This window comes from Branchiostoma belcheri, unplaced genomic scaffold (assembly GCF_001625305.1).
Source record: "Branchiostoma belcheri isolate BF01 breed outbred unplaced genomic scaffold, Haploidv18h27 scaffold10, whole genome shotgun sequence".
Classification (NCBI taxonomy): domain Eukaryota; kingdom Metazoa; phylum Chordata; class Leptocardii; order Amphioxiformes; family Branchiostomatidae; genus Branchiostoma; species Branchiostoma belcheri.
In genome coordinates, this window is record NW_017802380.1 from 1,624,590 (window position 1) to 1,652,033 (window position 27,444).

The 27,444-nt window shown below is 41.1% G+C and overlaps 3 protein-coding genes across 3 annotated transcripts; all 3 read right to left on the reverse strand.

Moving 5' to 3' along the window:
• Nucleotides 1-9,752: 9,752 nt before the first annotated feature.
• Nucleotides 9,753-15,287, reverse strand: LOC109473023. The gene is made up of 3 exons (XM_019772918.1): nucleotides 15,157-15,287; nucleotides 11,551-11,705; nucleotides 9,753-10,310 (listed from the first exon to the last, which is right to left on the reverse strand). Exons 1-3 carry the CDS (start codon nucleotides 15,205-15,207, stop codon nucleotides 10,184-10,186), a joined length of 333 nt encoding a protein of 110 aa, XP_019628477.1. The 5' UTR covers nucleotides 15,208-15,287; the 3' UTR covers nucleotides 9,753-10,183.
• A 3,377-nt stretch (nucleotides 15,288-18,664) lies between these two features.
• On the reverse strand, nucleotides 18,665-21,214 carry LOC109469529. Its single transcript, XM_019768063.1, has 5 exons — nucleotides 20,914-21,214; nucleotides 20,309-20,483; nucleotides 19,909-20,166; nucleotides 19,350-19,557; nucleotides 18,665-18,974 (listed from the first exon to the last, which is right to left on the reverse strand). Exons 1-5 carry the CDS (start codon nucleotides 21,207-21,209, stop codon nucleotides 18,754-18,756), a joined length of 1,158 nt encoding a protein of 385 aa, XP_019623622.1. The 5' UTR covers nucleotides 21,210-21,214; the 3' UTR covers nucleotides 18,665-18,753.
• A 2,963-nt stretch (nucleotides 21,215-24,177) lies between these two features.
• On the reverse strand, nucleotides 24,178-26,790 carry LOC109469477 (apolipoprotein D-like). Its single transcript, XM_019767995.1, has 5 exons — nucleotides 26,673-26,790; nucleotides 26,126-26,254; nucleotides 25,424-25,545; nucleotides 24,945-25,036; nucleotides 24,178-24,535 (listed from the first exon to the last, which is right to left on the reverse strand). The coding sequence occupies exons 2-5, from the start codon at nucleotides 26,243-26,245 to the stop codon at nucleotides 24,303-24,305; spliced, it is 567 nt and encodes a 188-aa protein (XP_019623554.1). The 5' UTR covers nucleotides 26,246-26,254; nucleotides 26,673-26,790; the 3' UTR covers nucleotides 24,178-24,302.
• Between the last annotated feature and the right edge of the window lie 654 nt (nucleotides 26,791-27,444).

Here is a 27,444-nt window from a genome sequence, read left to right on the forward strand (position 1 = left end):
CAAGGAAGACACTTTATGACACCACGCACCCGTTTAGACAATGATAGGCATACAAAATGAGCGCATACAAGTAAGGCATACAAATAAAAAAGCACACCGCAAATTTGAGGTACTAAAATTTGGCACTTCTATACAGATTCCTATCACGAAATTAAAGTTCACAAGTATTTCCAAAACACACTTTGTCATATCATTATTCATTTTGAATTGTCATCTCTCTTATTTCAAGCATGTCTGGTGATTACAGGTTAGTATTGCCTGGGTTTGATGAAATGCAATAGAAAACTACGTTTAGCCTAAAAGCCGCCTCTTGGAGCCATTATCTGCCATTATATGCAGTACTTTATTGATTCCACAAAGTACAGGGACTTCAACAGAGACTTCTACATATATGAATACATAATCTCCGATCATACGGGAGCATCCATTGGCCAGAGGAGTGTCCATTAGCCACTTGATACGTACTATGACTGTGACCAATGGATGCTGCCATGCCATGCCGTATGATCTGCTTGGAGATTAATAAAAACACACAAGCAAATCATCATCAGCCTACCAGCCATCACTTACTCCCAACTTGACCTTAAGGCCAATCTGCTCTGCTCTAACCAACCTCTTCTTCCTGTTCCTGCATTCGAATACCCACGAATACACAATGAATGGAGGAATGGATGAATAAAAGGTTTATTCGTCAAATCACATAGCAGCCATGGGCGTGTGTCAGTACACATGACGGATTAAAAAAAACACTTAAATGTACATACTTAAACACCTTAAACGCAATTAAAAGAAAGCGATTCTTAAACCTACAGGCCAGTCGGGTATGTACAAATCTCAACGTTCTATGACAATGCGTACTGTTTTGCTATCACTGGTACTGCTTGTTTAACAGATGGACAATCGGACACACCCAAAGCAATACCTCCTTTCCCGAAGGTAACAATTCCACCACCATGTTTCCGACTTGGCAAGCAGCCCAAACGATAGAAGAAGCCATTATGCCGGTTGATCATGATTGGTGATGACGTATTCACCTGGGGGATTCTGGGATCGTAAATTCAAATGTCGGCCGTTACAGCACGTCAGTTATAGCTGCAATTCAGATGTTACGCGAATGTCTTACTCGTTAAGGGCTGTTTGGGGGGAATAAAGTAGATCTAGGTCGGAGGAAGATATTCGTTCGGCTCCATCAGTAAGGACTTTCAGAGAAAGGATATGATAGTGTGGAATTAAAGATGAAGAGAACTCCAGTTTATCCAGGCTATCCAGTTTAAATAATGGTTATCCATTCACTCACTCACACACTCACTCATTCATTCATTTCTTGATCTATTGGGTTGCCACCGTGGGGAGGGGTACGTGGAGCTAATTGTTTGTTTGTTTGTTTGTTTGTTTATTTGCACATCAGAAAAACAAGATAAGAATCAACATAAAACAATGTGCTGGAAAAGGCATTTATGTTGAAGAAGTTCATTTATGCTAAACGCTCCATATTTACCCTAAATAGTGCTTGAAAAAATCACCATATATAACCAAGAAAACATACGACCTCGACGGGGTGGTCGACTAGTACAATATACAAAGGCTAACACAAGTGCCACTTGCAAGGTTCTTTTATAAAACTGAACTAACGAGACATAATCTCTATGGCAACCCGAGATGCAGACGACAGATGAGATGTGCGCACGGGCTTGAAAAAGGCGGGAAAATGATTCCAGTCAGTAAGCTGCAGGGTAAAGAGACAGACGCGGGGAACAGGTGGCGGCTTGTGATAAAGCCTGGGGTATCAGAGCGTGAACGTGTTTAACATGAGAAAAGTCTGGCACTTTTTTATATTTTTCACGGTGAGACCTCGAACTTGATCTAAGCCTTTTCTGGTGATTTAGAGGCGCTGCGGGTCAACAAAAATGACAAAACAGTTCACTTAATACTCATTATTTTCAAATCAAACACCAAATCAAATCACAGCAGGAAGTTTAGAGAATCTATTTCAGGTTTACACCTTAATCTTTTGCACTGGTATTTTTTCGCTATAGCCTTTATGATTTTGAAAGTTATTGTATTAATAGATTGTCAAAATTCCTTACTAAATTCTGAAGTGATCAGTTGTTGTTTTTTTCCCAAAAGCCCGATCGGCCGAGTTCATTATTTTGCTGTGGAACGTAGGTAAAACCTAATTGAATGTTGATTGTATAGTTGATTATCCCAACAGGGTATGAAGAAAGAGATTAGCATGGCTCCAGTAGATCAATTAATCCCCCCAAAGCCATCAACGACCATGAGCACGACTTTGTTAAGCGATAAATTGACAGATTAGTCACACAGTGACTCACACTGATTGGTAATTATGGTTAACAAATGGGGTGTCAGCATTGGCAGATGAATCATCCTTATTGGACGTTGTGGTAAACCAATGGGCTGTCAGCATCGACGGATAAATCAGCCTGATTGGTCAGTTTGATTTCAGCAACGCGATTAGTCATTTTGATTGGTCATTATGGTTAATCAAACGGTTGTCAATACGAGGATGAATTAAGAGATCAATCATTCTTTATGAGTACCTAGCTTTTTATGAGTACCTATTCTTTATGAGTACCTAGCTATTCTACGAGTATCTATGAGTACCTACCTATTCTTTATGAGTACCTAGCTTCGGTTAGGGACATCCCTCGGATAGGAGGTCCCGTGTTTGGGAGAGCCACACCCCACGCACGTTAAAGAACCCACCGCACTTATCGAAAAGAGTAGGGGACCTTCCCGGTGTGAGTGGTTCAAACCTTACAGTCTGGTCTCAGGTTTGACATCTTTGAAAAGGTGATAGTCACCTGTTATGTCAATCCTTCCACAAATGTGGTAAATCGTCATTAAATAAAATAAGATAAAATTCTGATGTTTACTGAACCAACACGCTGTCAGCACGAGAATAAATTCAAATTGACAAATCAATCTTTCTGATTGGTCAGTTCGTTGTCCAATGAAATGCCCGCAAGACTATTGTCTTTGTTTCTTGCCAAGCGGACGTTGACCTGCCTTTTTTTTAATTTCAAATAACAGTTCAATGTCTCTTTGTTTTGAATGCGTGTGCTCAACTATTTTGCGGGGATGTCTTACTCTTCTCTAACATGCACTACATCTACATGTATAACCAAGGAGGTTTAAACCTCCTGGGTATAACGTACAATGCACTTTGTTTACCATTTCGAAATTCACTTCATAATCATTCAGTCAATCAGTCACTCAACACGACACAAAAACATCGGAGATGCCAATTCTAATGAATCGAAAGATAAACTACCTGTTGCCTTTATTCCTCGATGATTAATCACACCGACAGTAAAACCGTCTCTTTAATGAGACAGAATGAATCACGTTTAACAGCGCGATCGAACGGAGCCATCTATCTGTGCATCAGGCGGGGTTTACTGTGTGCGCTCCTTGACGTTTTCTATATCTACAAGATGAATAGACTTGATTATTTGGTACATTTATGTAGTACTTCATTTTATTTTAGGGGGAAAACGTGTTAAAGGAGCAAATTGTGTTATTGGTAGTTTTATTCCGTTATTTTTTTTACACACGTACACACGCAAACACACACATATAAATACACATAGACATACACATACACATACACATAAACATACACACACACACACATATACACAAACACACACATACACACACACCCTCACACACACACACACACACACACACTTTCTGGAGGAAACGAACACTGTTAGACCACAGTACGTACGTGTGGAGGCTCCCAATCAGAATAATTGAAAGATCCCCAGTTCCCGCGGTTACAGAACTCCTGCAGGTTCGTGACGAGAAAGCGCGATGTTTGCAACATTGACATTTCGTGGAGCGAGGATGGAAGGGACATTTCAGTAACCATCGCGGAGGAGGTGGGGTGCAATATAGAGTAACGGTTCATCTCAACAAGAAATCGGTAATCCGGCTAAGACATCCACCGATGGTTTTAATTTGTTGCCCTTAAAGCTTCTGAAAAATAAACACTTGCGATTCCAAGAACGGTCACAAGGCCAAACCAACACCACTTCATTCCAAGTCTGTCTAGCTGTCACTTAAAATGTAATGAACACAAAAACTTCAGAACATGATACAACATATCCGGAAGTGCTGCTGCAGTACTACATACAGTCTATAGGTGGCCCAACATTTTCAGTCAATTTTAGAAGCAAACAGATGATCTGTAAATGCCAACGAAACTGTATGCGTTATTCTATCGCCCGCTTCTATATCCCTCAGCCATGACTAACGAATGGTCCCCTAAAATGACTGACTTTCTACCCATCTGTCTTTCCTCTCTGGACCCATAGGCATGCACTGTTATATAAAGAGATTGTGTCTGCCTCTATAAGCTCTCCGTGGGAGTTAAGCCTGTTTGGGAGCGATAGTAGCTCACGGGACCCCCAACTACATGTACTAATGTAGTCTTTGATACTTCAGTTAATACATATTTTCCTTTGATGTAGGTATGTTGCTGGTGAACTAGTTAACTGCAAACAATGGTACCATTTGTAAAATGGTTTGTCTTCTTCAGTATAAATGTGATTATTTGGATATTTCAACCACGTAATATGTGTAACGATATGTTACTTTTAATCATGAACTCATTTCCTTTAGTAGTCGTGTATCCATCTATATAGTAAGATGTTAAATTATCTCATTGTAATAATTATAACCTCCAGATTGAGGGAACATGTAGCTACTAAGAACTTAGAGGTATGTAAGTTTTTAGCACGCAATATCAAGTACACGTATAAATATTTCAGTCAGTAGCCGCAATCTTTCAATGTCGTATTAGAACTTAATTCGTTAAATAACGTCTGATATAAAAAAGCAATATAAATCATGTTGTAACGGAGCCTGATAATGATCCTACAACCCTTTCAGGCATAGAACTAGAGGGGTTCTGGGTACGATAGCGTCTGACTAGTAGACTGGCTGCTGAGGAGCGTGATCAGGGGTGCCAAAGAATTCATACGGATTTTACACGAATTTTACGGAATTCATACGAATTTTACGGAATCCATACGAATTTTACGAAATACATACGATCCTTACTTATTTGGTAATCCAGGCGCAGGTCACCAAGAAAGTAAGGATCGTATGTCACCGAGTAATGGATCGTATGTATTTCGTAAAATTATTATGAATTCTTTTTTTATTTATTTATTGAAATATATTTATTGATTATTGGGCAAGAAACAAAAGTTGCTTATATAACACCTTCTACTCAAAACATACAAAGAGTATAAAACACATTGACAATAATTACAAGGTGAATAAAACCAAGATAAATACAAACAAGACAAATTGGTGATCTATTCATTACGAGACTCTACCCATTCTTTGGCACCCCTGATGATGTAGCCAGGCTGTCAATACGCGTTGTGCTGCTGCTGCTTACCTGTTACGGTAACCTCCTCACGTGGAGATAACGGGATTTCTGCTCGCTCTATTTATCTCCGCCCTACAGAATTCAGCTCACAGGCTGAACGGGTGGACGTACCCTTGACCTACTTGGCCGCAAACTATTTTTTTTTTCTTCTGACAGCACACACACACACACACCTACTACTTATAAAATATACACACACCAGAAAAGAATGAGTTGGGTCAGTTTACTGTTAATTTATTTTCAAGGAAGGGGAAGCCAATGCGAAAAAAACTCAAACACACAAACTCAAACACACGCCACCAGCATCTAGAGTATGGAAGTTAAAACACACACACACCACACACACACACACCACACACACACACACACACACACACACACACACATACACACACACACGCACACAAACACACACATGCATACACGGAGAAAAACGCAGAGACAGACACGCGCACACATATCACAGGGAGCTCGAGGCAATCAACACTTCATTTCTTCTGGCTGAAGCAGAAAGCCATTATGTAAGAAACCAACCAAAGCCACAGAGAACTTAATCTTTCTACTTCGCGTTTGAACAAAATCAATCTCCGTCCATATGGTCCTATCCGACTAGTGCAGCAGTGCTCTGTGATAAGGAAAGTCCGTGCATCGGAATATCGGATGTTTCATTACACAGCGAGAACACCGTGCGGTTGCCTTCGATACGGTAGATCCCCAAGCTGAACCCTATCGCCGGAAAATCAACTGAATACATTGTGCGCATCGCAGGTCGGCACACGGCCGGTAAAATGGCGAATTTAGGACAGCCAGGGTGAACGCAAACAGAGTTTAATCGCGAAGCTTTGACCAGTCCTCTGTCCTGCTACTTGCTACATAATGTAATCCAACACCATAGGGTATTTGCTACAGCACCAGTTAACATGGTGACAGCTCCAGGTCATAGTCCTCTGGTCTTTGCTACATCAGGGGGACGGGGGACGCTACGGACTTCGAACCATCTCTGACCCGTTCCTCACGTGACCTTCCGGATGTGTGACGTCAGCAGCGGGTCAGAGGGAAGTTGGAAGTCTGTAGTGTTCCTGGTCCCGGCTCAATGAACGGAGATGGGCCCTGATGTAGAAATATTGGTTCAACTACGCCTGTTTCCTTACCAAAGCTTGTCGATAGGTGACGTATTTTGGGACGTAAATTCACTGATATGACTGGCTTACTTGACGCTCAAAATACCGAGATAAAATTTTGTGTTCCCTTATGATGTCGAAATAAAACGCATTTTCAAGGTAATTCTTCTCGAGTCCATATATGCTTGGTTTACCTTTAATTTCTCCATGAAGTACTTTATCCGACGTCCTCAGCTAAGGTCTTCATCGTTACCAAACATTTTGGATCGATTGCTCATGTTTGGATCGTCCCCAGGACAGCGCCACGCGAATGGAACTCATTTATTTTCTCCGATATAAGCAAAGTGAAGCAGCTCAGCACCGGGAGATAGGGTTATTTGTTAGGCACCATGTGCTACTGAATGATATCGGGAGGAGTACGTGTGTGTTTCGTGAAGTAAGTACGAAGTGAGCTGATTAAAAGGCGTTTGGAAGTCGGTAGAGTCCCCCGTCCCGGTTCAATGGATCCTGATGTATCAGCAAAGTGGGCAGCTGCTGACCGCCATGTTGGTGTCCTTGATTTGCATTTTTTTCATGGAAGGCAGATTCAGTACACACGGCGATTTTATTTTACTTTACAAATTCTATTGGCGAGTTCTTATGCCTTTTAGTAACCTCTTCGGTGAGCTGTACCCACTTAGCAGAAGTTATTTGAGAGGGCCAGAAGATTCTAGCACTCTCGTTTTTCAATCGTGCTATAAATTGTTCTGCGTCCTTGGCCAGGGTCCCTCTCTCGTTAACGTACAAGTGAGATCAATAATTCGGTCTAAGGATTTCTCCCCCGACACCGACACGTGCACGGAGCCGTCCAATATCGTGGTGTAACAAGACCCTCCAGTCGACCATTCATTACATCCTAATCCTCGGCGGCTTTTGCGGCTTTTGTATCCAATATCAGAGCCGAGTTATATAATTCTCGCCTGTCCTTGACTGAATAGCCGGCCATGTCCAGCCAATTTCGGAGGTAATGGCTCATCTGATGCAGACAGCGTGGCCGCGATACCTCCAGGACTGAGGGACTGGTGGTTTGGGTTCACGTATTCAGCATGTCAGGGCGCTAGCTTCTTGACACGTATCATTGGGCTGTGATCTCTTTTTGCGTGTTGATGCGCAGAGCGTTGAGCAGAGTGTAAATTTTTACCGAAAGAGCCCTTGTAATGTCAATATGCCCGAGGGATGATAGCAAAAATAGATGCTCCAATTTATGGGTCGTAAAGATCAAAAAGAAGATACAGCTACAACGTAACTTGAATACAAATGTGGATTTTTCTACTCATATTTGATATCAAAAGTGTAGACCTACTGCTTTGCCATAATGATGCAACAAATGAAAGGCTGTTAGATGTTTTGTACATTTTCTACAATATCAAACTTTCTAGACCGATGAGGAAAAAGTAGGGCAGACCCATTGGAAGAAACACGACCTCTCGTTAAAAATCAGCAAACGCCAATTATCCACTATTCACTGGCTTTTATGTAAAGACCTCGACCTAAATGCGCAACTATAATTGGCAATACTGACTTAAAATTGACCTGGTTTGAAGATTAAGAACAGGGCACGACCCAAGGATGGGATTTTCTTCTCAATGCACATATGTGCATGATGCTAGTTGGCCTGTGTTGTTGTTCAGTTGGATGGATCGTAGGTTGCCAATATATAGATAAGTTGGCAATCAATGAGATGTGTACCAGTACCGCTATGCTTAATGAATGATAATAATAATGTGTGAGTGTGTGTGTGTGTGTGTGTGTGTGTGTGCGTGTGTGTGCGTGCGTGCGTGTGTGCGTGTGTGCGTGCGTGCGTGTGTGTGTGTGTGTGTGTGTGTGTGTGTGTGTGCGTGTGTGTGTGCGTGTGTTAGTGTGTGTGTGTGTTTGTGTGTGAGATCCAACAAATGAACCAAAGGCTGCATGAGCTAACCGTGTTCACCACCTGTGAAAAGGCAGTATTCACGACTTACGAGCGCCGACGATTGACGGAGACCAGTACTGCATGGTGACTTTTTAAACAACAACTTTGGGGGGTAAGCTGTTGAAGTATCTCCGGAACATTTATAGCTATCGCCATGCAGTACTGGTCTCCGTCAATAGTTGGCGCTAGTGAGTCGAGTATACTGTATTTTCACAAGTGGTGAACATGGCGATGTTTCGGATCCAGTCATCACCGGGACAGCAATGAAGGTACTTCAAGTAGCGACTTAATGTCGTTCGTAAAGCTACTAGTATTAAAACTTGTCTTAGTTGAGGCATTTTCGACTGCTTAAATGGAACTTAAAGGCCACATGAAATTATGTATAGGTATCGAAGTCTCATTTTCTCAAGAAGTCGTGGATGGATTCTTATTTAGGTCAGTGGAAATTCAATGAGTGTTGATGTCTAGTGCTTGGGAAGTGGAAAGTTCAGGTATCTACTTAGTTAACGTTTTCATTTGTTGATTTTCTTTTGCCAATGACATCTAGAATTTTTTTTAAATCTTAGAAACAGGCAATGTATATGGGTGATCACAATGTATGTCATTGTGATCAACTAAAAAAATGACACAATGTGCTAGCGCATTTTGCTGCTTTATCTACTTCTACAGTACCTTTTATTGAACTGTCCAATCCTACGACAACGAAGTAAAGGACCAATCAGGGGAAGATATGAACCAAAGCCTTGTCCTGATTGGTCAGAAGGGAAACAAAAAGATAACATTAGAAGGAGCTGATTTTTATTTTCTCTTCGAAGTATTTATTTTTACTGCCAGTGGGTTGATGCAGAGGAGTAACTTTTATGTGTTTTTCTAACTGAGAGATTAAACAATTTCTTGATCTAATTCTTAGCATAGTTTTGGAATTAACGAAAACAAAAATTAGAATGGATCTTATGAGTAAGAAATGACAAACATTTATGCAAAACAAGGCTAGTGGCGACATGTGACAGAACAGATCAGGCACGTGTGTAATTACGATACAGTCCAGGAATCTTTAATACTCTTTTTGAGAACTACAGAAAGGGAATGACTTGTCTTCTGATACAGAAGCAATCTTGTACCAGAGGTAAAGTCTAACAAAGAAGAAAAACTCTTAATCGTTTATCATTGACACTGCTCACAGTTACAGGCAAAAGACAAGAGACTGAAATCTCACAATGTTAGAAGAATTTCAAGAAGTAAATTTCAACGCTTTTCTCAAAGTTTCTCTACGTACAAGGATTGAAGGTAATAAGAAAAGTAAGCATGCAGTTAAGTTCAGACGCAACCAGGATAAGGCCTTTGCTTTAAACACTGGTCACTATGAATCTGGAATGTCATTTTCTGACTCTCAAGGCTACCATCTTGGATGCCTTATAATTCACATACAATAAAGGTTTAGGTGTCGTTCACATGGACACACTTCACTATATATCATGTGAATCACTGAAAATTTGACCAAACGAATTTGTTGGTGACCAAGCAAATTTCTGGAAATGTCCAAAATTTGCAACGTCAATCCAAATCAATAGTGACCAGTGTTTAAGTTTGAACACAATGTCTTCCCCCGTTAGCATGACGTCACTAGGCCTGTCAGCGCGAGGACATGTCTGGCCGGAAGTGACGTTAGTCCAGCGGAAGTGACGTTCACTCCTTGCACAGTCCGAGGTTGTTGAGCTCGTCCTGGCTCATGTAATAGCGGGCGATGAAGAACTCCCACTTCTCAGGGTCACGTGGCCTGCATGTCAACCCGAGCTCACAGGGGCAGAAGTACCTGAAAGATGACGGGTGTACAGTCACGTGACAGTCACGTGCGCCATGTGTGTGTCTTTCATGTAAGTCGTGTGAAATCTTAATCTCCAAGCAGATCTTTCGGTGGCAAGACAGTATCCATTGGCCAGAGGAGTGTCCATTAGCCACAGAAGGTGGGAAATAGATACAGGATCTGAGGATGGCCAATAGATACGGTCTTTTGCCACCCAACCGAAAGATCTGCTTGGAGATTAGTGAAATCTGTCGTCATTTCATCATCATCATTCCTCCGGATTATAAATCCGGTGAGGTACACTTGATAAAGTTATTCCAGTATGTCCTATCCCTCATAGCAGACACTAATGCAGTCCCTGCGAGACCAGTGTCTCTCTTTATTAAACATGGACAAAAGTGTAGTATAAGGATGTCCCACTCTACGCCTGCCAGTGTACATTTTGAATTTGTATTTTGCATTTCTATACGAGCGATCGCCATGACGTCACGGCCAGCGAGCGGTAGGCAAAAAGCGCGGGTAACGGTTGGTTGATTTGCCTACTGATAATTTGCATATGTCTCCCAATAATTTGCATGTATATGATGTACTAGTAAACAAAAACAGTGATCGCTCGTATGAAGACGCACGCAAAGTCATATTGTAAGAAGTTCTCCGGACAACTACCCACCCTACTTTATGAAACTTTGCATTCTCCTCTTAATATTTATAGACCTTCAAACTATGTATGATTATCGGCAATGGTTCGGCCATCTTATATCTGTCCGCTGGAAATAAGGTGGAGACGGAGGTGTCTTAATGCACGTGATGTCACAACCACAATTAGATTGGTTAAACCTAAAAGTATAACTTATTTGCCTGTGTTAGATGTCATTTTGACTTGATTTTAATTGCAAATACAAATTCAGATTCTGATTCACACATTTTCCTCTATGTCAAATGTCATTATGACTTCACATTAGTTGCATTCACACTCGGATTTACATGTATGCTTGCAGGTGCAATCATCCCATGTGGCCGACAGTGCACTATACTCAGGTGAGTTCAAAAACGTTCGAACACCCTTCTTACCTACTCTCCAAGCAGAGGTTGTGGGGGAATAATCGTTAGCTTTTTATAACTATATATGGCCTTTTTTTTCGCTACCCGTCGGTGGCCGGCGACCTTCTCTGGCTAATGGATACTGCCTGGCCAATTTGATACTGTCTTTTTACCACCGAGAGGGATCTGCTTGGAGATTACTTCTTACCTGCTATTGCCATCCAGGGCACACGGCGCTCCGTGGGTCCCAATCTCCTTGCATGCGTACACTTGCTCGTTGATGCCGATGTCCAGGCAACACTGCGACGCCTTACAGTCCGTATCGGCACTGCAGCGCATGTAGCGGTTTGTTGGAACCATGGCCTGTATGTGAAGACACGCGAATGTTTTGATGATGATGACTGGTTTATTCACATAAAACACATAAACAAACAAAGTCTGTGGCAGCCAAAATGGCTGAATTGGCGACTTTTTACAATTTAAAATCAATACAGCCTTACAAATATTGTACATACATATGAAATACGATTTCAATATTACTATACAAACAGTCGTTCTAACATCCGGAATATTTAAACTTACACATCGTTCAATAACTTTGTCATGAAGTAGATCGAGCTCTTAGTAAAGTTTTAGGCAAAGGCTACCATGTCTAGCATACGGAATGTAATTGAGTGAGATATCCTTATTTGCCGTGTGAATTGATGTTTGCTTTGGCCACCTTGAAGCTCAGATAGTCAAGACAACTTCGCAATGTTAGCTCAGACTCCTGCAAAATTTACTTAAGATTACCCTTGGTATTCGTACCTTGCACCTTTCACAGGTTGTAACTTGTAAGCAAATAAAACTACTTGTGTGCCCGGATTATTCTAGACATATATTGAGAGTACCTACAGTCAGGTATAACTTGCTTTGTTTGTTCACGGCTTTTGTGGCAGTTATATAAGAGAATCCTCAGTGATGCAGTGTGTTACAATAGTTGTCCCTTTGGTCTATCGTACTACGACGCGCGGTGTGTGTGCAACTATATAAAAACGGTTTCCCGTGGCGGCAGCTGAAACAGTGGAGTGTGAAAACTACAAGTAGGAAAGGTGATGTTTGGAATGAACTTAAGGTGTGTCTCAGCTAGCATATACATACTAGTATATGAGCAATATGTAGAGTGCATGGACGGTAAAATAGGACCCTGTGCAAAATACGAATATAGAGGATTAGAGTTTGTACCTGTCGGCTACAGTAGCATACATCTATTTGTCTTCTATCTATATTTTACAGTTTGCACAAATCAATCCTCTCCAAACACGAGGGTTTCTTATCGGCACACATTAAATAACGATTTGGTAGATTAGACACGTTTCTGTTCAGTGAAATGTTTGAAAAGTCTTCACAAAAGCTTTCAAAACAAATCGAGAAGAAATGTCGAGATAACGCCGCATACCTCGCCGAAGAAACACAAGATGGATTGTTTGGACAAATTTGACTTTGGCGTTCAGCGATTGGTGCATTATCGTTAACCCAATTAACTACAAAGGCACGGGGGATAAAGATGGGGGCTAATGACGTCATGGTATAATCAATATCACAAGTTATCGCGTGAAAGAATTAATAATAAACCTGGCATTGCGATATAGGGTCATTATTTATGTAAATGTTATGGTTTACAAAATTAAACTGCATTAAGTTTGGGGTACAAGAAATACGATGTATTGAATCTAATTGCGTCTCTCCTTAGTATACAGTAGTATAATTTTCAAACATACTTTTCAGTCCCGTATGAAATGAAATGGATACAATATCAATTATGATTAAAAGTACATTAGATATAATAAATTGCGGCTCGAAGTGTTTGCAAATATTTGCAAAATAAAATAAGATATGCACAAAATGTCCGAATTGAAAATAAACCATACATTCAATCTTCACAACTACGCAAAGAGTAATATGTGGATGGGTGGCAGATTAAAACTAAAAGTCAAGAACTTAACAATGTTTCAAATAGTACAAGGATAGTAGTACAGCCAAAAAATTCCTGGACAACGTGACGTATTGAAGAAAATTGGCAATTCGTGGAGGGGTTTTACGTTTGAGCTACAGGACATAATCACCGAAGCTACCGCACGTGCAAGACCGTTTCGTGTGCTGAGGAAGAAAAGAGAACTTGAACCTCACAACCTTTTGAATAGTTACAACAATGAAGGGTGTGGATGTATTGTATGGCACATGTGAACTGGGGTAACAAAGGAATTCGTTTGGGCAAATATGTCGCTCTAAAGGCTAATATGTCGCTCTAAAGGCTACAAGTAGCCGCGCGGTCACATATTGGTCCTACGCTGTCGCACGATTTTGAACTTGAGGCTGTGACAGAACCAACCACGGATCTAGTACAGCCTTTCCGACACTTTTACAAGACGTCTGTAGTTCTTAAGACGCACACACGACCTCCCAAAAAGCCCTCTTGTTTGTTTATAGTCGCACGACGCTCGAATGTGGTCAGACCATAAAGTACAGAGGCCAAAAATCACCGCCGTGTCCCAGAATTAGGTGAAGGTGAACCTAGTGACCTTTTTGCTTTAATGTACGATAGATCCCAAGTCATAGTGCTCTGATTGTCCCCAGTTATATTATGGCCGATTCAATGTCATTTTCAATGTGAACCCGGTCGTAGAAATCCATATAAGCGTCTCTCTGATTTACTTCATGTGACGTTTCTACAGAAACAATTCGACTCAAACAATCAAATAAACCGTCCTATCAAATGGGTTATTTGTGTGATCTTGGTACCTGCACTTGTGAATTTTATAAATGCGACGCCTGTTACTACGTTAATCTCAAGTAGAAGATAAAGAGAGAGGGGTGGTTTATGTCGATACTGCAGTGACCACATAACTGTGATCTAATAGTCGACAATTAGCGACACATTTTACAAACGTAGATTTATTACCGGCATCACTTAAATCTCCTCGCTGGCATTCATAGTTCGGCAATTTCTGTGATTCAACAAATATGTGTAAAATGGCTATGTGTAATCTATCAGGCCTATCGAAAAACTGCAAAAAACAGTTCACCATGAGGTCTTGTAGAGACAATGGAATACTTACCGATCCAATCTTAAACCCGTCGGCCTACTAAGGTAAAAAGGTGTGATAATTAGCTAATTTCGGCGTCTACATGCATGAGAAAACGATTGGTTACCCTCTACTATCTCGTATTTTGATTTTACAGTGTTCTCCTAGGTTAAGAAGAAACCCCTATGTATATTTTTGACGAGGGACAAGGTGAGATATATATACCTGCCCGCAAGTTAGAAAAACTAAAAATGCTGTTATTCTAGTAGTATTTATGTTTTAATGTCCACAATTGATATCTGTATTTCATTTCTATTTCAAAATCTTTATGCATGGCATAATGCATGTAGAAACAACCACGTATACTCTCAATTAAGTTATGATTTTGATGTTAAAATTTACCGTTTACTTTTTGATAGAAAACTTCGAAAAGACATAAAAACCGACCACACGGCAAATCTCCAACCTTTAAACTAATTATAATTAGGTTTAAAATCACTATACATTGACGTCTGGAAGTATTTGTTCAAACTTGTGTCACTAGTACTTGCACACGTTCTTTTTACAACTTTTCATTTTAATATCTGCATCATAGCGTTCTCTGTTAACTGTTTAAAGTAAAATGCGAACTCTGTATCTGTGACTGACCTTTTTTATTGTCTTACTCTCAGACCTCGCGCTAATCACATCTTGTAACTCTATCCAAACTTTTGGTATTATCTAACGGAATGGAAGTGCATGTTTCTCACCTGTGTGAGCGCCACCAGGCACACAAGGAACAACCCCAGAACGGCCTTCATGTTGGATCTGTGTCGTCTGTCGTCTGATTCTTGTCAGCCCAGCGCACTTCTGTGGCACCACACAGTCCTCTCGTACCCAGGATCCTGCGTCACGTCTAGCCTCTAATGCAGACTTCTTAGGAGCTATTGCGCAACCGTGTGTACCGGCGAGAAGAGACCGAACCTGTACTTTAAAGGCATCTAATGCAATTTCTGGGCGGCAAAACTGGAAATATTTTGAATAAGGCATTGCTGTATGATATTAACACATACATCAGTATTTTATACTTTAGTCATTTAAAACTCAAAAAATATGCCCCAAGATTAGTCCTTTATTTTATGGGTGGTAACCTAATAATCAACCCAGGTCCTTTCAGTAACCGTTTTCGTCAGAATTTCGGGCATTTTTGCTCCGGGAATGTTGATATACAGTGCAGTATTACAGTATAAAATGCAACGGTATTGCGCAACTTCAGGAGTCTGGTTTGTGGCTATGTCAGACCGGACTTTCAAAGATAGCGATCTGTACGGCGACTTTGTTTGGCCGCGTCTGCAGTCAAAGTATGTTTGTTTTGTAATTATTGCAAATACCATTCGGGAGCCAAACTTTCCTCGCTAATCTGCATGTATGTGCGGCTTTCTGTTGACTCAGCATCGCAGCAGGGGGACAAGTTTACTCAAACTTTGGTCTCGTAATGTTCAACAAAGCCTTTTGTGTGTCCGAGCCTGCAGCCTTCACCCCTGAGCGCTGAGACGTTACATAAAATCCTTTTAAAAAATCAGAACTTTTCCATGCTTGGCGGCATTCATTACATAATGCTGTCGCCTAGAATTTTCGGCTTGCACAATCTCGTAACCACGAACACCAAGAATAACATAAACAATTTAATAACAAACATTAATCTATTAAATTCTACCCTCTGGTCCTCGTATTAAATGCTTGGTCTTTGATTTTCCTCCTCTTAATAGTTTTCTAGGTTATTCAGATGCAATGTTCTAATTTTCAAAGATGCTTCGTTGAAAATTTTCTGAAGGAATCTCTTCTAAACGTTTCCATTAGTTAAATACGTGACAACACGTCTGCTCGATCATGTGGACCATATTTGCTGGACGCGGCGGCATGTTGATAAGAAATCTCGGTAACCGGGACCAGCCCTGGCCTCCAGACCTTGACTCTGTGGATTACATCTACGGGTATTCAAAATTCGGCCTCCTTTCCTAAAACTGATATCGCCTTTGTACAATACTGAGCGTTCCTGTAAAGTAATGCAAAGTCTCAGAATTCAGCCACGTTTCCTATAGCTAAGAGACAGCGACATCAATAAAACAAAATAAAACGGTGTCATCGAGGTCTTCTCAAGAATGGTTCCATACTCTGATAAAAGAGTGTAAGTGGTTTTTACCATTTATGCATTTTTGGCTGATTGTTTATAATCTTAATCGCACATTAGATGGCCGTTTATAGACAGTTTTTGATCGTTTTTATTTTGTTTCATGTATGTTTGTTTGTTTGAGCCATTGTTTAATGGCACTAAAGAACTTATGGGTTGTTACGGCGTTATTCCTTCATTTTTCTAGCATCTGGGCAATCATGCCTGATCTGAAGTCGTAAGCTCACATCATTTTTTTAAATACATGGCGCGATCCATGAAATGTGGTTAACTTGGCCATCTAGAGGCAAACCCTTTCCGCGCCATGAGGATATTGACTCGGCACGATTGTTCCTAATGAAGAGATTTGGGCTGGCCATGACGTCATGGTTACGGATGTGGGGCAAACCACGTCGAGTCGTGAAGAGGGTTGTTAACACGCTTATCACAACTTTGACCTTCAGGCTCATTTGTCATCACTGGTACAGACGCAATTAGTAACAGGACGGATACACCTGCGTTTTTGTGGTCTAGTGGCGTTTCTGTAGCTGAAGTAATGCGGGTTAAAATTCGCTTTTCTTTCACAAAACTTTGCCGTACACAATTTTAGCTGATAATAATCTTATAGCGGTTTCACAGATTAACATCAAAACACACCATTCCAACGGTTATCCTAAGATCGTCACAAAAAGTGAATTGAAGAGGTTTACACCAGTAATACCCGATGTACGTTGTTAGAGTTCCCTACTAATAGAATAGGAATACAATGCTTTCCAAAATGTTGCTATTCTTAAACTAGTGGATAAAGTTGCAAATCGTTGTTTGAAGACACTACGAATGTTGTTTCAATTTGATAAAAGGTTAGAATAGAGTTGTTTTGTGTTGTCCCCTTGAAGGCTCTGAGGTAATGGACTTTGTTAGTAACATGTTTACTAAAGCTTATGTAAGAAATTATAAATATAGAACATCCTGGATTGTTTCTGCAATGACCTCGAGGTCCATGAAAAAAAAGAAGAAAAAAAATCAAGATGACTAAAGAAAGAAACGTAGCTCGACATGTCGTTTTTGTTAGTTGATTTTGGACTCTTTAGATTTTGTTACAACTGTTGCTGCTAAAAGTGGCTTGTCGGCAGTGTAGGCTAAATTAAAGCTATTCAATTTATTTTACAAGTAACAAAGTCTTATTTGTTTGAACACACGTAAGAATAAATAAACAAAACAACAAAGAAATTGAAAGAATAGGAAAACTAAAGACAAACCCTGAAACACATACAACTGGCTACAATGAATAAACGTTCCTGTTTGCAAAATTAAGAAAAAAGACATCGAATACGTTTGATATTTAATAGTACCAAAGTTATATGCGGTAGGAATAAACACCCAAACTGAAATTCTTGTGTTATGACTGAGTTCTTCGAATTCTTGAGTTAGGAGAGTCGACGTGTCCGTCTCAAAGGTACAATGTAGGTGGAAAAAAACGTCATCTTCAAACTATGCCTGGTTTGACAGCTGAAGCCATTACAACCAATTTGTAGTCCCGTACTCAGCCGTGCGGTCAGAGGTCAACCCTGACACACAGTAGCACCTTTGTGCACAAATACAGCCCGCAGGTTTGTAAAGTATCGACCTCAAGTTGTGCAAATATGCTTTATCTTTTCTGCTTGACAAGTGTCGCTTGTGGTTGGATGTGTGCCCAGGTGTATTGCGTCAGTATCCTGATTTTTTTGACGACTGAAATTGCAGGACGTAGCCTGATATAAGTAATGATTTACATGGCAATGAACAGGCGCTTTATAATTTAGGGTTAGATAACCCTAATTTAGACACATTTTTCGTTTTTCTGGTCCAACTATTGGGCAAATGCGATCACATTGATGCAATGTAAAATGACATTTTCTTGGAAAACGGATGTTTATGTTAACCGAAGGAAAACATATTGTTTTGGCTAAGTTTCTTCTTCTTCCCAAACAAATAAGGTCAATGACCTGAACCAAACGTCTGTCACCATGGTAACTAGTGTTGGGTTACATCATGTTGCAATTTTTGTAGCAGAAGGGATTTAGACTCCTGTCTGACCATATACTAGTATATGAATGTGTTTGAGTAAGAATTAACAGAGCAGACCATATGCGAAGGTAAACATTGCGCATTTGCTTTGCAAATGTTACCTTTCTAGTAGAAACATATATTCATTACATCAGTCAGAAAGACATTTATGTATGCTGACGATCTCGAAGTTAGACCTCTGCACCAGATAGTCCAGGAGGAACACAGAGATCATGTGGCTGTCGGGATGGTCGGAGTCCAGACTTAAGATCCCGCCTGTCTCTCCCAGCTGTTCTCTCAGCACCCGCTCAGCTTTGGGCACACGCTCCACGTCACGATAGTTGTAGTAGTTCTCTTGTGTCAGCAGGGTGCCTAAACGTTACAAGAACGTGTGAATTATATTATTGTAAAGATATGAATTTTGCAATCGCCATAATTCCGGATTTCGCAGGCGCAGCAATGTATTGTGCATAGCACTTCGGCAGAACGTCTCATATGTACATGTATTTAACATCCCATCTGTAGTTTCCAAAGCTTATGTCGGGAAAGAAATCGTTTACAACAGGCAAACTTCTGATGCAACTTTGACCAAAAAAGCCCTTTTCCCACTAGGATAGAATTTTTCCGGATCTAAATCGGATCAAAGTCAATCTATACGACTCGATCCGGACAATCCTATTCTAGTGGGAAAAGGAACAAAGTGACGTAAATCATGGCAGTTCGTCATGCCAATGTGGAGACACTTGCCTTCAGTTGGCGGGAAACGGGCGGTCGGTTGGACCAGTCGCAGACCTCGGTTCTTGGCCGCAGTTACGATGGGGTCCGTCAGATTGTCGGGCAGGTAGAAGGCGGGCTGCAGGCCGGCGTCGCGGTGACGCTCCATGGCGCTCACCAGGCTGTAGCGGATCCACTTGTACGTCTGGAGCATGAAGTGCCCTGGCGGAAAGGGCTGGTTCTGCAGTCAAAACACAGTAATCAAAGGCTTTACGTACAGTGCCGATTCATAATCAAATCTGGGTTGCAAAGTTCCCGCCACCTTTTCTAGAACCCGAACTGTGTTCGATCGTGTTCTTCTAGAACCCGAACTGTGTTCGATCGTGTTCGATCTGGGTAATTCGAACAGAACGCGTGTTCCATTACAATAAACCCGCAAAACCAGGGCCTTTTCCATCATTTTGTTTACCATACAAGCGTATGAGTAACGTTAATAATTTAATGGAAACTCCATCTAGTTCCAGAAGATTGAGATCTCGGATTTCCTGTTTCAGGAGTTGTGTTCCCCTATGAATTAATGTCGGTACCGTACCTCTCGCATCCCGATTGTAAAGTTCCTCGCCCAGCGCCGCACGAGACCCGGGAACAGCTCCACGAAGTCCCCGTAAACAAACAGCGACAGAGGGACCTTGGCCGGATGTGCGGCCATCGTCTCCACAAGTTTCCGGGCGGCTTTGGCGTTCATACCGACCTGAACAGCCAGCGTCAGCGGGAGAGTTCCGTTCGGAGACGCCGAGGCCGAGCAGTTAGGGTACACACCGCCTGGGACACCGGGAGTGTCCTTTGGGACCTGTAAATATTTTTAGACCTTAGAACAAAAGTTAGATTTAGGACCTAAAAGGAAAACAAAGCAAGACTTTTACAAAACACTCCTTAGCTTCGCATCTTAGAAAAAAGTTAATACATGTAGATAAAAAGGCACATCCACATACTCGGCTTGGTGGATGTAATGCTTCAAAATCTTCGTAGTGTCTCAGTTCCGCTGACCAGGACAGTATGGACTGCGAAGGAGAAATGCCCTTCCTCGTAAACCGGTTCATTAAGCTCTTCTTCTTTTCTTTACCCCACTTCTTGACGGCTTGATTCAGGTGGAACTCGCCGTAATACCTCCATGGCAGAAACAGACAAACAAAAAAATTAAGGCATGCTACCAAATCGATGACGTACATGGTACAGACATGCTTGTGGTTCTCCATACGTAAGACAGTAGGTGAATATTGGTTATCTTTTTTTCTTCACTACTCATACATCTTGAGATAGTGATGCTATTTTATTTTCCTTGTAAAATTATAAAAATAATATTCCAGTTTCTTAATTAGATAAAGGCCTAGGGAAGCTACCTTTTGATCTTTTTAAAGTTCTCTTAGACGGATACCTCTAAAGGAGAATAACAATAGCACATGCTCCAGTTCATGCATTGAGATAAACTCTGTCTAAAATATCAAGATAAATCTATTTCTCAGTAAGAGAAGTGTTCTACAAATTAACGTATCAATGAAACTTCTATAGGCATACATCCTCTATCCTAACTACTCACTTGTCCACCCATTTGAACGTTCCGTCCATCAACATTTTTTTGAGAATGTCGTACTCTGCGCCTTCCACGTCTAACTTGAAGATGACGTAATCCTCCTGGTTGGTATTTTCCTGGATCCACGTCGACAGGTCGATGGTGGGGACGGTGTGTCGGTAGGACAGGAGCCGGTGGCCGCCTTTCAGTTTCCTCATCCTCTCTCTCCCCGACACGAACAGGCTTCCCCCTCCCCACTGCATGTCTTGTCCATTTTTCAACCCTCTCTCCGGGTACCATACAGACTCTGCGTACGCCGTCATGTTGCCTGAAACAGGAATTTCAGACGTCACTTAATTCTTTTTACTTCCAGGAAGTGTTTTGAGGTTTAATGACCTTCAAGTTAAAGGACTAAGAAGTGTTTTGGTGGGTCGTGAATGTATCGGAACTGTGGAGGGAATTATACCATGTTGCCTGAAACAGCTAGGAATTTCAGACGTCTCGTCTTTCAAGTATGCCTATGATGCATTTAACATTATACGCCAGTGTAACAGTGGGGGGTTCATAGGCGCTACCAACTGCCTCGACCGATGGGTCTAGACCTTTTAGCCGAGTGGTTAGAGCGTTGGCGTGTGGACTGGTGCCCGGGTTTGGTCGTGGGTTTGAACCCCGACCAGGGGTTTTTATCTGTTTCTACTCACTCCTCCTGTTTCTTACACCAGATTCAAGAGTCACCACGGCTAGGAAGTTTCTGGATATAACTCCTTTCATTAAAATACATACCGTAGTTCTTCAACTCACCGTTTTTGTTGGTCACTGCGATGGGACAGTGCAGCTGATGGTTAGAGTAAGGCGCGAAGTACGGGGCTAGCCGGTGGTCCAGCTCGAAGGAGTGGATGATGAAGTCCTTCCCGCCAGGGTAGGTCTCCCGGAACAGCTGCACGGTGGAGGCAACATTCCCGCCGCAGTCCAACAGAATCTTACGCGGTCGGGAAGGGTCTCGGGTATTTGTTCTGTAAGGTCGCAAGAAGTTTCTTAATAGCCCACTGTTACTGGTAAACGGACTTTTCAACATTCTAAAAATGTCTCTACTTTATGCTATGCCATGTCTTAAGGGCGATTTTTCGGCCTGTGGGATAGGGTCTAGGGTTATTGAATGAAAGATTGTACGTTTTTAAAAGCTAAGTACAGATCATGAATAAACATGTAAAAGAATACAGCAATCTATACATCAAACTATATATACTGCGATCTACTACTTACAGGTTCAACTTCTTCTCGCTTCTTGAGGCAGTTGTAGATGTACGAACATATGAAGCTAATGATACATGGTTTGTCAAGTTTCATAAAGATATTCTTACTTACCCTAACCGTCCTACAGGCAATGCAGAGTTGGAGGATAGTGATGCGACGTCTTTGCTTATATCTCCTACACTGATCCCCGAATCCTGTCCCTCACATAAACACCTTAACGGCCGGCAGTTCGCAGTATTCAAATGAAATCCAACCAGCTGAGTCAGAACAATGCCGACAGCTAACCCCAACAGGAAAGCAATCTGGCTTTTCTTTGCTTTGCTTGCGATGAATGTGTCCAGCATGTCTATCTAAACTGATGAAACAAATGTCAAAAGAATACCAGTTAGTAGAATATTCATCAATCAGTGACTGTCTTGAAAGGTAGAAAATACGTACCTCCGTGATCAAGATGTACAGTAGACATCGAAAATTTGGAGGCAAGTGTTTCTACCTTTAGCTTTCAAAACAGGTACTTTTATTTTAATCTTACGTGACCGATAAACCTCTTCAACAAAAAACATCATATATAGTGAAATACATGCCTGTTATTCTAATGTTAACAGTTAAAAGCGACAACTTATTGCGTTTCGTTGCTGAGTTATGTATAAGTAGGTCTCCAAAGTATGTATATCAACTGTGTCTGGGTGCTCCACATTAATTTAGGACCTTCACTCATCTACAAGGCCACTTCCCCCTGCTCCCCCTCCGGCTATAGTGGCATGTTCTATTATATGAGTCAGTACTGGTCGGACGGGGGAACGGAGTATTCTTACATGGATAACTTCTCTTTTGTTTGGCAACTTCTCTTTTCTTTGAGTACTTTTCGTGTATTTTATTGTGATACCCATTTTTTAAAGTCTTTTTTCTGTAAAAGGCCATAGAATTGCCAAGCTGTGACTCTATTCTTCCCCCTTCATGCCTAAAGAACTCAGCTGCAAGGTTTTATCCCAGTACGAACCCTCATATCGAATGGGTCAACGCCTTTTTATGAAGGTCAGAAAGTAATGGTTAATTTCAGACTGAAATGTCGTGGTTTGTGAGTTAAAACTAGAAGCAGTGCCGTTGTAACCTATTGTATAGTGTTATGGGGTCACCAATAAAGTTACAGATCTTTGGTAAAGCCCAGGTCACATACATGTAGGACATACCTACGATAGCAAACCACGTAAATCGCAGGTAAAATCACACATGTACAACATGCTGCTATAGAGAATTTTAGTTGTGTTTACAGTCACACGACGCTCTGTTGTGGCTGATTTTATCTGCGATTGACCAAGGACAAGGTACTCTGCTCTCATGATCTAACCTTATCTTGTGTTCTATCGTTTTGACGTATTCTGCCACGTCTTTATCTGTTCATACCCATGCTGAAATCTGTCGTCGCAGAGACAAATGATACTCAAAGGCGTGTAGTACAATGTATGTAAACAGGACTTACCTTTATTTTAACCGCCATGTACGCTTTCTTGTGAGTCAGACGCCACTGTCGTGCAGTCATGTGTTCGTTGTAGAGACACAAATGCCCGAGGGAAGGTATATAAAAACAGAAGTGTTTGTACCAGACCAGTAGACCCGCCCCGAGGACACAGTACTAGTAAGTCGTGTGTCCTCGGCCGACACCAGTACTAATGAATAGGGTGGGTTAAAATAACAAAGGTCTATGAACTAGAAATGCAACGTTTGTAAGCAAATGCAATATATATCATCCCCATCTCTTCTCCTTTGAAGATTAATTTTTGTAATATATGGACACTGAAGCTAAAAATACACATTTTGAGAATAAAAATGCCCAACAAAATTAATTCAGTGAACAGGGTTACTGAGCATTGAGACCCTTTAAAATCTTTGAGGGTCCAAACAATTACTCAACACTTACTCTCTTTGTTTTCCTTCTGTAGTTAACTTTTGTACCTGGTTAGGAAGCTTATTATGTTTATCTTATCATTTAGCCGTATAACTTTTTACAATAAAAAACAAACAGGCAAATAATTTTTATATGTGTGCTTTATTTGAAAAACGAAAACAGTTCAACAATCATAAAATATATACGTTTTTATTAAGTCATACAATCATTCTGCTGTATCACAATACCACTAAATAACACGTAACCGATGATCTCACTACTTCTCGCATATTCCTATATCCTGCACGGTATCGACCAGCTTGGTTGTGTCGATGTTGTAACTCTCTAACTTCTGCATGATGTTGCTCATGGTGCCGGCGGGAAGCGCGCGGTCCCGAGCCAGGATCCACAGAAACTCCACCCGGTTGATGAGGAAGTAGTCACAGGAGTACACGATGCTGTAGTTGGTGTAGTCTGTATCCACCACCCAGTAACTACCCCAAGGTTGGACTGATAAAAAAAATGAAATTGTTTGCATCAACAACTGAGTGAAAATGATGTTCTGAACAATTTATCGCATAAGTTACGGGAAGTTAAACTCATTAGTTCAGTAAGGTAAATTCAAACAATGATGAACCAAGAAGCCCAAATTTGACCTGAATTGATCTTCGTCTTCCCAAGACCTACCCACATACCAAATATCATATCAATCCATTCAGGGAGAGAGGGGGGGGAGAGAGAGAGAGAGGAGAGAGAGGGGGGATAGTGAGAGAGAGGAGAGAGTGAGAGAGAGAGACAGACAGAGAGAGACAGACAGACAGACAGACAGAGATACCACAAGCTTTCATGGAGTTAACAAGTTGTTCTGTTTATGAGATAAACGTATAACACGTGCCGTTTACAAACTATAGAGACTTACATGAGGAGAACCTGACTTGCAGACGCCCCGGGACGTCAGAGTCTGGGTCGTCTCGGGCCTGACCAATGGCCGAATCACTACTGCCATCTGCCCTGGAAAGTATTTAATGACATCATCTCAGTTATGTGTTATGTTATATATTAAAGGTGGAAGATAACAGCGTTCGCACTACTTTCTCATCCGGCATATTGTGACACAGGCCACTGGCATGTATCACTCCGCCACACAAGCCATGCCAGTATTAGAATTAACGTCTTGGAGTCGGTCTCTTTTGCGTTGTTTACTGAGAATACATGTATATAACAAATGTTAGAGAACAAACCAACACAAAATTATGTACATGTGACTAGGAAAGTATCTATTTCTATAATGTAAATGCATTTAATCTCGTTAAAGGAGGGGAAAATTGAAATATGTAGAAAAAATGGTTTCCAGCGCATATTACTTGCGTTCAAAAAGAGGTATCGGTCCGGGCTTACTTTATTTGTGTGTTGTTGACTGTTACAGTGCCGTCTGCCTCCAGGCGGTAGAAGGCGGTACCGCACTCTCCGTTCTGGAAACTGTTGGGGTATTTGGAGAGTTCATACCAGCGGCCCATGTACTGGAAGAAAATGGAGAGAACATTTAAAATATTGCAACAGCAACAATCTGAAAGGTAATACTCTGCAAATTTATCTGTTGTCAAAGAAAAAAGAACTGGCATATGATGTTTTCAAATTAATGATTAGATGTATAAAGTAGAGTGGATTTCATTGCTATTTTCTTCATCTTTCAAATCCTAAATGCATGTAAATATCATTCCTAAATGCATGTAAATATCATTCCTAAATGCATGTAACTAGCGCTGCTGTTGCACAAAGTCACATCATTTATCGTGTATATTTGAAACAACACGGTCGAAACGCTAATTTCCATGCTATCATTGGTTTGTATTCGTATCAGTATAGCCGGTATAACTGCCCTTCGGCGTAACACACCAGCTTCGCAGGCACGCTATATCACACCGATAAACCTGTTACACTTAATCTTTGCACATTCAATTGCAGGAGTTGTTTAAAGCTTTCTAGTGATGATGCCCCAACTGTACTTGCTTGGTAGCAACGAGTTCCAGTCTATGATAGTTCTTGGAAAATAGATGTACGCTGAATGTAATGGACAGTCAGGATTAGTCAGATAATTACCGGGACGATGTCGAAGTTCTCCTTGGTCGGGACTCTGGGACAGGAGTCTCCGAACCAGGTGATGAACTGTGCGTCAGCGACGGCCAGGAAAGCCAGGATTGCCACGGCGGAGACTCTCATGGTGTCGGTCTGTAAAATATGAACAATTGTTTATTGTGCGGATCTTGGGATATCTTAGCCTCCTGTGCAGGCCCCGCGGCGGTGGGGAAGAGTTTTTAACGCGTTATTTTGATATAGCTGGCCATCCTACATCCTACATAGCCGCCGACAGAGGGCTCCATGCCTTCTCTCGGCGGCTATGTAGGATGGCCAGCTATATTAAAATAACGCGTTAAAAACTCTTCCCCACCGCCGCGGGGCCTGCACAGGAGGCTAAGATATCTCTGGTCTTCGTAACAAGTACTACTACGTGGATTTAAATCGGGTTTGCAATGCCTGGCCATTTCTTGGTAATTTTTGTAGTAAAAAGGCACAAAGAAATACCACAAATCTTGACAGATATCACTATGGCAAACAAAGAGTAACATGTACCATGGAGTTAACGTACCTTTGGGTTGGATTGCCTGATTAAGATGTTCACACCGGCGCTGAAGTCGAGTATTCTGCTTCAGACAACGATATTAATCCAATTTATATAGCTTAGAATTATGCAACTTTTCACATTTACATAACTCAGGTTTCATAAGATAATCAAAGTTTGATAAGGTGAACGGAAGAAGCATCTAATGACCAATCAGCGACAAGGATGCGTAAAGTAAACAATGAGTTATGACATACTTACTTCTTATGTCTGGGAATACGACAGCTGTTTCTTGCATAATATCTCGAGTTCCGAGGACATCTTCCCTGTCATGTTGATTCAGCTTATCACGAGTTCATCATATTTGAGTTTTTGGGACCATTTTCTTTTGTGTTGTGGTGTCTGTGGTTTTATTATGTGTAATTATTGTGGTCTATGTAGTCTTTCTAATGATACTGTATTTTAACTTCCTAATGACTCTGTATTTTAACCTCCTAATGACTCTGAATTTTAACTTCATTATGTGCAATACTATAAACTTTTGGATTTTAAAATAATGAAATGTACATTGATTCGCAATTCAGTAATTTGTATTACGTTTACTGCCATTGATCAATAAATAATTCTTGAGTCTTGAGTCCTTTTATCAGAGAAAGTACAAGGGGTATTCGGATACAGTGTTATAATAAATGCCTTGTTAATCGGTGATGGAATTTCAATAAATTTGGTATATTTTGTATTCATGACAATGTGGTCTTTCAGAACACAGCACATGTGTCTGAGAGTTTTTTTTTAATTC